The sequence below is a fragment of the Mesoplodon mirus genome (genome assembly GCF_964341445.2).
Source record: "Mesoplodon mirus genome assembly, chromosome: 13".
NCBI lineage: Eukaryota > Metazoa > Chordata > Mammalia > Artiodactyla > Ziphiidae > Mesoplodon > Mesoplodon mirus.
Genome location: NC_138989.1, coordinates 49,202,323 through 49,212,732, shown reverse-complemented (window position 1 = coordinate 49,212,732; position 10,410 = coordinate 49,202,323). Strand labels below are relative to the sequence as shown.

The 10,410-nt window shown below is 44.0% G+C and overlaps 1 protein-coding gene across 5 annotated transcripts in view; it reads left to right on the top strand.

The window, feature by feature from the left end:
• Positions 1 to 4,484: 4,484 nt before the first annotated feature.
• The window catches only part of NOL4 (nucleolar protein 4), a gene marked incomplete at both ends in the record, with an annotated part of 388,814 nt that continues 382,888 nt past the window's right edge, over positions 4,485 to 10,410 (top strand). For all 5 annotated transcript variants that reach the window (XM_082640263.1, XM_082640262.1, XM_082640260.1 and 2 more), the window contains one exon: positions 4,485 to 4,748. In XM_082640263.1, the coding sequence (XP_082496389.1) occupies positions 4,485 to 4,748 (264 nt within the window). The remainder of the gene's footprint in view (positions 4,749 to 10,410) is intronic.

Genomic DNA, 10,410 nt, shown 5'->3' with positions numbered 1-10,410 from the left:
CAGTCTTGTTGACTACTTTAACTCTAGGGCCTATCAGAGAAATTGGTGCTCAGTAAATATTTGCTGAATGAAAGTATAATTATATGGATGGATGAATGAAGGCTTGTTTATTCTTTGAATCTTTATTTTATGATTACGGATTATATGTTGTTTGCACTGTAACATTTTGCTGATGAATATGTAGTGTTGCATGACTATTTGTGATGGATATTAAAATGCAAGATTTTCCAGAGTTTTTTAAATGTCATATGCAAACTGACCATGAGGTTGGAAGAAATTTTACTTTCATAATAAAATCATGTTGATTGTGTTTCAAAATTTGGATTATCCTTCATTAAAATATATTTTTTAATATATACTACAATTATGATATAGTAATTTCTGACTTCCTCTCCCTATAAATGGCATGCAGAACCCTGGGCCAGGGCTTAGTGATTGGTATTCAAATATAGGGGTGAAGAGTCACTTTTTTGGAGAGAGATGCTCTGTAGAGAATCAATTCTGAAGAAAGTGTCTTGGGGGAAATGCCAATTAAATTCCAGGCAGCCTGTTCAATGAATAATTTAGCTGAAGGAAAGGCTCAGTATGACCCTTTAGGTGGAGCTGGGAAGAACTTCTAGAGAAGTTAAAAGTAAAGGAGAGAAATGATTCCAGAGTGAGTTGCTGAAGCAGATTTTAGATATTTCAGGTGCTTATGCTTTTATGTAGATAAGATATGGTAAAAGATGTTGACCCAGCCCGCCAATTAATAATGAGTACAAGTACAGGACAGAGCACACTGGAGACCAGAGAATCCACAGGGCTCTGAGAAACTTGGCTCTCAAAGTCCTAGAACTCTGTTTTCCTTTAGTCCAATGTGAATACTCTTTCAATAGTTAAAATTTACCTCTTCCTTCTAAAAAGAATGTGTCTTACATGATCTCTTTCAATTTTGTAGGTTTTTTTTGCTTACATACAAAATCTAGTTAATATGACTAGGGGTTGATGACATATTTGTTTGTATTCTGTGAATCCTTTATGTCTCAAGGGTTCTAATTTCCATACACTGGCGTGTCAAGTATAATCATAAATAGAATGAACACGTGTATGTGGTCAGTCCCTATGATTTCCTTAAGTGGGGCCCAACTTCATCCAAAGGACACCCAGCAAGAGGCAACAGGAATGGCCAAGAATTATGCCTGCCTGCTTCTTCCTTCCTTCCCTTCCTCGTTTTTCCTTCCTTTAGTAATTAACTAACTTAGTATATATTTATTAAGTACTTACTGTGTGCATTGTTCATTGTGCTGGAGTTACTTGGAAAACAAGAAAATGCAAACTCTCAAGTCTTCCAAGCAAGATTCTATTTGAATATTTAAACATACTTACATGAAAATATAAATATAGTACGAGGAGCAGTGCAGTTCTTGTGATCTAAAACCATGTTTTCCAAACTATAGTTGCCAGTCATCCTTTGATGGATCATAAAATAAATTTATTGAGTTAGGACAATACTTTACCAAATAAAATAAATATGAGAAAATGGCAAATAGTGTGTATTGCATGTAATAAAAAATACTTATTTCATAAAATTTTTGGAGGACAGATGTATGTATGCACTCTATGCCAAAGTAAAATATGTGTCTTACTATGAGACAAGGTTAAAAAAATGTTTGAAAGACTCTATCCAGAGGAGTTTAGAGAGGCAGATTACTTTAATTTGAATAAGTCAAGGAAGGAAGTCTTTCTGGTTCTGAAGGTATTTGAATGAGGCTTAGAGGAGGTGGGGTGACTTTTCAAATGAAAGAGCTACGAAAACGAATTCTAGAATTGCGAATTCAGCTATAACCGTAAGAGAAAGTAAACTCTATAGAACCAACTTAATCTTGAATGAATGACCACCCTGTGACCAACTGTACTTCCAGAATCTCCTAGGAAACCTATGACCAATATACCAGAAAATCTAGATCTCTTGGCTTGGAATCATCCTCCGTCTCTGATATCACAAGGGAAACTTTTAAGAGAGCTGTTCCTGTGAGGTATACCACATTTAGAAGGGTGATGGAAAATACTATTCTGTCCAATTGTTTGTTCCAAATATTTATTTAAGATATTGAAAAAATTTTTTAATGTGAAAAGTCTAAAGGTAAATACCCAATTCAATAAACTGAAAGTGATCCTTCCCTTATATGTGATCCACTTGTGACTTCTATTGGCCGGTGGATTCTTTGAGCTCTACCGGTCTAATATTTATTGGGCAAAAAAAATTCAAGGACTCAGGACAACTGATTTATTTTAGCATTTTCTTTTTGATACAAAAGAAGGGAATAAAAAGAATAAAAGCAGTCAAGGTAGCCTCTAGAGGAGGAGCTGTCGTTGAAGCAATCTTGCAAGTTAATGAGAATTCACCCGGGACTCTAGAGCCCCCCAGAGAGGGGAGAGAGGAGGAGATGGGGAGGGGGGTGGATAACAACTCTTCCTTTGCAGCTGGCCCTCTCCCTCATTTGTTGCTCCAATAAGCAGTAATTAGGTCCTGAGCTAATGGTGTCAGCTGATCTGCTGTTTTTAGGCTAGACCCAGAGGAATCTCCATGGAAACCCTGCTGGAGTCGTCCCCCCACCTGGATGCTGAGTGCTCCTTTCCGCCACCTGGCTGCCGCCGGGCCCGCTGCTACCTCCTCCTGCCTCTAACCTGCAGCCTGCAGCATGCGCACTGCCCCCGGGATCCCTAAATGGGACAATTCTGTCCGTGACGTCAGCGCCCAGCCGTCTCCACAGAAACTTTTGTCCCATTGGCCAATCAGAGAGCTTGGAAGGGCCCGGGGAAGGGGGGGCGGGAGGAGAGGGGAGTGGGAGGGGTGGGGGTGAGGGGAGAGGCGAGAGGTTTAGTGTGTGGAGCTGCTCGCGCTCCGCCTGGGCTGTCAGTCCCGGCTCCAGCCGCCGCGAGACCTTCCCGGAGACGCGCTCACACACGGCGCACCCCCTGCACACCGCACGCCCTCGCTCCCTGGCTCATACACACGCACACACTAAGCCTGGCCGAGCAGGAGCCACTGACCATTTTGCAAGTGCCGGGACCAGCTGCGGCGCACTGGGTACAAACACTCCGCGTTCCCAGTCGGGGCTTTCGTCTTGGAGACCACGACGAGGGGCGAAGGTGGGCTAGGATGCGGACCCGGCGCTGAGCACTGGTCGGGCCGCCTTGCTGGCAGAGCCGCCTCCCGGGACGGGCGCGGGCCTCCGCAGAGAGTAGAATAAAGAGGAGCGGCCGCAATCGCAGCGCGAGGAGGATGGGAACTCTCCTATTCCAAGCTCTGTAACAAACGGATGGAAATCCTGAATGGAGGAACAGCTGATTTCATTTGCTTGAGAAATCGTCCGGAGGAACTCATATTTGGCTACTCTGAGCTGTGGAGGGGGTGTCCATGACGTGGCAGGGGGAAAATAGACATCCGAAACCTCCCGTGTGAACTGCAAACTGTAACCAAGCAATGGGAAAATGATACCTCGCTATATTCTAATTTCATGCAAAGGGTTTTAAGCATCTGTATCATAAACTTACTTCTATGCCTTGTACCCAGTTCGCCAGAGACCAGAGGAGTCCTGTCTGGGGACCCCATCATTATCCAGCGGCCTGCCTTCGTTTAGCCACATCCCCCTGGAACGGATATCTGTTTGGGGTACTACAGGCTATCCTATAGAACTATGGCCAAATCTTCGTGAATGCTTTGCTAATTCTGGGACTTAACTCCTGGAACGTACCTCCGGGATTGGAATTTAGCCTAAATGCACCTGAAGAAATGACATTTTATGCCGCTTTAAAAATACCTTAAAAATTTCCTGTGTGGCAGGATTTGATAGGTTTAACAACATGACAGGTAAGAACTTTCTCTCTTTCTAGTCCCTGAACGCCCCCACGCAGGGAAGGCCGAAGCGGAACAGGACCCTGGAGCGCTCTCAGGCGCTCGGCCGGGCAGCTGCTTTTGAGAGAGGCGCAGCCCTCGCTCCTGGGCCGTGGGGCCGGAGGCTGGGGAAGCTTCTGGGACGCGCGCGGGGAGGCGGCGCTGAGCTCCACCTGCCTGCCCCGGACACAGCCCCGGGCGAGGCGTCGAGGGACCACCCCAAGTCAATAGTGGGTTTTTAATAAACCAAGGAATGGGATTTTAATTATTCAAAACCCAGCTCCTCCGGGCCAGATGCTGTTAGGATGGTCCTACTCCCACAGTATTAAAGAGACCCATCACTAAGAGGACGAGAAAAGCGTCCAAGACATCCGTCGCAATTACGAATGAACCAGAGACTTGGTAGCACAGGGCATTGATCGCTGGTGCCCAACCGACCCTCCTCCCCTCTCCCCATTCCTCCCCCCACCCCACCCGAGGCAGGCTCTGGCGGCGGCCGGGACCTCGCGTCCCTACATCGTGGCGGGAGCTGCATTTTTCATGAGCCCGGGGTGAACAGGTGCGAAGTGCGCTGGGAGCATCCGGCCGGCGGCCGGGAGCAGGGAACATGGAGAGTGAGCGCGACATGTACCGCCAGTTCCAGGACTGGTGCCTCAGGACTTACGGGGACTCAGGCAAGACCAAGACGGTGACCCGTAAAAAATACGAGCGGATCGTCCAGCTCCTCAACGGCTGCGAGTCGAGCTCCACGGACAACGCCAAATTTAAATTCTGGGTCAAATCGAAGGGTTTCCAGCTGGGCCAGCCGGACGAGGTCCGCGGGGGCGGCGGCGGCGCAAAGCAAGTGCTCTACGTGCCCGTCAAGACCACGGTGAGTGACTCGCCTTCCTCTGTTATTCGTCTGCCCGAGCAGCCCAGCGCGGGTGGGGGGTGGTGGCGGCGGCGGCGGGGGGGGGCGAGAAAGGGGGAGCCGTGAGCCAACGTTGGCTCGTTTGCCCCCACCCTTCTCAACCCCCTCCCCAAGTCGTCCCCAGTCGCGTGAGCCAGGCGCGTTTCCCCCAACGTGGAGTCTTTGTGGTCCTTTATTTTAAAGCGGCAGCGCACCTTCAGAGCGCGCAGCCCTCCTGGCCTCCGAGCTCCCGGACCCGCTGCTGGAGATTCCATCCCCTGGTCGGGCGGCGTCCCGCGTCCTCGGGCTGGGCCATTGTCCCACGTCCTTCGCTGGGCGCCTGGCGCGTGTCCCGCCTTCGCCACCGCTCATAAAGGCCACGCTGGAACCCCAGACGCACGCTCTGATAATAGACGATTCTGATCGATAGTCTACAGTGTCTCCTTATTGGCACAAAGCCCAAACGTGGCGCTGGTCGTGGATGTGGGGTTTTCCCCCGGACACTATCAGGTTTTATTGTTAGACCGCCGCTATTGGGAGACACCGGGCTGTCCGATCGCCTTGATCACTCCCGGAGATCTTACCGCGACTATTTAGATTGTAGATTAGGTCCTGGAGATTCCTCCTCCTATTTCCCCCATTCCCTTCCTCACTTCCCCCTTTCACAAATAAAGCCGCAGCTACACGATGAACAACAAAGCGAGATGGGTTTGGGCGCAATCAAGTGGTGTACGTATTTGTTCCTTATTCTGGGATGGCTCTAGTCTCATGGCCACAAAGCTCTAAGCCCAGGCGCTGGCTTTGAGAGCTCAGTATACCTCAGCCTACTAGGCAGAAGCCTGTGAGGTTGGGGAGCGGCGGCAGCGTCAATTTCCTTTTTAAGGAGATGGGAACTGTGGGCTACAAGTAGGATTGCAGATCAGATCCGTAAGACCTCTTTCTTCATCATGCTAGGTGGGTACTCGTCTGGAGTAGGGGTGGGGGAGGGTATCTGGCATCCTGTACATTTTTGCCTCGCTTTCGGGTTTCTTGAGCATTTGCTCCTTTTCCTCCCTTCCTTACTGGCCACTGTTTCTCGTGCAGTATTCCTGGAGGATGCTAGAAACGAGATGCCTTGAAAGCTATTCTTCTCTATCAAATGGAGGTATATTCAATTGGAAATATGTGCATGAAAGGTTTTTCAAAGGATTATTTGGAGGACTCTTTTATGTTTGGAAAGCAGTTTATGGTTTCTTGAGATTAATTAGGGGTAGTTGTTTGAAGGGAGTATATTTCTCTTGAAATTTATATGGAAAATGGGACATGGAAATAAAGGTGAAATGGAAACACACATAAAAGTTCTGATGTTTTTTAAAAAAATGTACCATTGTTGGAAGGTTTCTAGAAGGTCGATCTATAAATGCAGCCTTCTCTTTTAACATGTGGCATTGCTTAAAGACAATGGTGAGATTGCTTTACTAAGTAATGAGCATGGATGAACTGAGATTTATTTACATCTGGATGAGCCAGAAGTCTGTCACAGAGAATGAAGTGCTTTCATTCATTTGTATTGGGAGTAACATGAAGAACCTGATTTAAAAAAATAACTTACTGTTAGACAAAGTAAATTAGAATTCACAGCATATGAATATATTTTCCTTTGGGCAATATGGGGCTAATTGATGAATAAAATAATCATTTAAGATATATTTATCTGAATATGATTTAATAATTCTATGTCTTTTTAAATTGCTAGCTTGGGAGTTTGTTTTTCATTTTTTTTTTTTATGTTACACTTCAGCACCTCTGTTTACATGTCAGATAGCTTCACTTGTGTATTGCTCCAGTGAGTTTAAACTTGCATGGATTTGGTTACATCCACTGTATGTATAAACAGGTGTGCCTTTTTAAAACATTAATTCAAAATTCTAACGTAAATTCTGTAATAGTTGTAGAGGCGCTAAGATAAACATGGATGCCAGTAATTCAAACCAGCATTCACATGCTCAGATACCATATTTTCATTGAAAAATTAGTGCAGAGTTGTTAAAGAATTGCTGCTAAGACATCTAATATAGAGTAACAACTCCAGGGTTAATTATAAAGTAACAAGTGTGTCTCTTTTCAGTAAGGATTCCATATAGCTAGGGGAGAAAATGTAATCCTTCAGGTGATGTTCTTGATAGTGGTTTCCCGTGTAGTATTTAAGAGCTCTGATCTTCATTCAGACCCATTTGGAAATGTTGCAGATGTTTTTAATTCATGAACTCTCCTATTGCTGTTTATAAATTTTTATGCTGCTCCTGACATAGAATTATAGGCTCCTCCTTCTCTGAGAGGCAGCCAATCATCATTTCAATGAGTTAAAAAATAAAGATCCCCTTTTATCATGTGTTTCCCCATATCTCAAAATATTTCTTCCTTAAAAATATGTTGATTTTTCTTTATGATAACAGGAGTGCAGTCACCAGAAAGACAAAGAATATCTTTTTCTTTTCATTCAAATGCATATATCGGTTGGAAGAAAGTACTGTATTTGAATGGTATTTTCAAGTAGACTAAGAATCATGCTAGCTTTTTGAGGCTTGAAGGTTCACGGCTGGCTTTGCTGTCATTGAGAGAGATTTGCGCCTGGTGTTTCAGTAACCCACTGTTGCCGGTAATTAGACATCATTACTACTGCAAAAAGGGAAAGAGAGAAGGGGAGAGGACAGGCTGGGGCTAATTAACTCCTTGTGTTTAATGAAAGAAAGGGAGACTGATAGCAACTGGGAGGTCGGACTAGAAGAGTGCAGACACACCACACAGACTTAACTGAAACAGGACTATCTTTCAGTCTGAAAGAAGCTTGGTTCTACCTCTTGTTTTCCCAAAATAACATATGTAGCTTTGCAAATACTTTCCCCCCTGAAGCCTAAATATAACTGATGATAAAATCAAGCAAGCGACAACTGACTTAAAAATGTGGAATATTGGAGAAGATAAACATGCCCTTTAATATTTGTCCTGGCCATGCCTAACACTGAGGAGACATATCTGTCACTGTTTAGATTACTGTGTGGCTGAGGAGATACTGTTTGGTCACCAAGCAACAACATCCTGCAACTCAGCCATTTTAGGTCTGGAGTGGGAATGTGTGTGTGCACGTGCACACGTACACACACACATATGTAAGGTTTGTTGAGCATTGCATCTAAGTTCTTTTCCACGCTACCACTATTATTTTTATGTTCCTTCATTAAAGGTGTGAGAAATTTAGAAGTATGAAATTATGAATAACTTAAAAACAGTTCTGAAAAAGATATAGCAAATGCCTGACATTGATTAGGAAAAAAATGTTTAATCAGTGACTGTTTAAAATTAGCATTACTATGGTTACTCTATTTTATGTCTTTGATAATTCTAGTTTAGTTTGTTTTTAGAAGCTTTGCATACTCATTGACATTTTGTTTTCTGGCAACATTAGTTGAAACATCACATTTAAAATGTAAAGCACCAGAGCACATTCTACCACTTGATATTAGGAAAGGTAAACTTAGAAAAGAACCAGAAATTTCATTACAACTTTTCGTTAGTAATATTATTAATGTGTTAACGTGTATTTTTTTTTTTTTTTTTTTTGGTACACGGGCTTCTCACTGCTGTGGCCTCTCCCATTGTGGAGCACAGGCTCCGAACGCGCAGGCTCAGCGGCCATGGCTCACGGGCCCAGCCGCTCCGCGGCATGTGGGATCTTCCCGGACCGGGGCATGAACCCGTGTCCCCTGCATCGGCAGGCGGACTCCCAACCACTGCGCCACCAGGGAAGCCCCTAACGTGTATTTTTTAAAAAGTCGACTGCATTGTATAAAACATTAGGAAATTCAGTAAACTCGCATTTCTATTTTTTTTTCAGTCTTAAGTAAACGAGGTAATGAATATCCAAACTGTAAAATCAAATAATGTGAGCAGTGCTTTTCTTGACCTGTATTTGTAGGAACAGACACTTTGGCTTAATTTTGTTTTTACCATTCATGTGTATTTTTTCCCTTGGTAATGTATTTTTTACCATTCATGTGTATTCCACTAGGAAACATAAATGAATCTTTCATCCAGAAAAGAAAATGCATTATCTCTAGTTATGTCATTTAAAAATGATGATTTATTCAGTTCTGCAATCTGTAGCCTCAGATTTCATATTTTCTTGCTGTGTATAGTACTAATTGATTATTGTACCGTGATTAGAATGAATATTCATGGACTGGTTCATACCCAGTTACTGTTTTTTTAGTTCTCTGACTATGGTTTTTGGTTATTTTTTATACCATGTCAGAGTGAAGGAAATAGTACATAAGGAGTCTGTATACATTTCCACTTGGCCTAACCCCATGCCTGAGGCACACATCATATGTATTGGGCCTTGATCTAGAATTTGCGAAAGAAATTCTAGAAAACAAAGCTGAGGGACATGCCAGCTATACATGATGATACTTTGTAACTCTGACACAGAGACAAATCATAATAGTAGTCACTGAGATATGAGCAATTTTTTGCTTATCTCTTAATACTTCCATACTAGTGGGAATTGCTATTGATGACCAGTGCATTTTTTTCTTCATTTAAGTATTTTGGGACACTCTCTACCATAGGTCTCTGGTGGGGGGAGGGTTAAAGAGATCCCAAGTATGATTCTCAGCATTGTGGTTTATAAGCTGACTTTAGTGGTTCCTTGTGAGTTGTTGGGAGGGATAAGTCATCCATGGCAAGTTCCTAGCACAGCGCCTCCTTAAGGCTCTCAGGGAATGTGGGTAACTTTACTAGAGGCCAGTTGGCCATGAGGATTAAGGGGCAAAGGGCTTGTAGAGATAAGCCCCCTGAATTTTTTTTTTTTTTTTTTTTTTGCGGTACACGGGCCTCTCACTGCTGTGGCCTCTCCCATCGCAGAGCACAGGCTGCAGACGCGCAGGCTCAGCGGCCACGGCCCACGGGCCAAGCCCCTCCGCGGCATGTGGTATCCTCCCGGACCAGGGCACGAACTTGTGTCCCCTGCACCGGCAGGCGGACTCTCAACCACTGCGCCACCAGGGAAGCCCCCCCTGAATTTTAGGAGGAAATCAGACCCTCTTAGTATATGAGGACTATCCCACACTTACTTCCGAAGATACCAGTCCTTGACTTTTCCATTGGTTCTTCCTTGTCTTGCTAGTAACTATAGTGGAGGTGAGGGGCAAGACTCAGCACTCATATATATTCCCTCTAGAAACCTCCTGAGCCAGTGTAGATTCTGCTTGTCAAGATTTTAACTCTAGACTTTCTGCGTAGGATAAAGGAAAGATGAGGAAGGAAATCCAGGGATGTGGCAACAGAACTTCCAAAGTTTCCATCTCCATGTCAAGATCGTAAAGACCTTTCACTAATAACTGTTGTATTTGCCAAGACTTTTTATATCTAACTGGGAAAATTAAAGTGAATCTAATGTGTTTTAGGTTACGTTTATTTTCATAGTCCTGGGATAACAAGATAAACTTCATGTATGGCATGGATGGCAGGAAACATGGTATAGTGGGCAGGGTATAGATTTTAGAGCAAGATTTAAATCCTGGATTTGACATTTACTGAACCTGTTAATTAGGGGAAGTTTCTTAACTAAAGACACAGTTTCTTCTTTGTAAATGTACATAATATT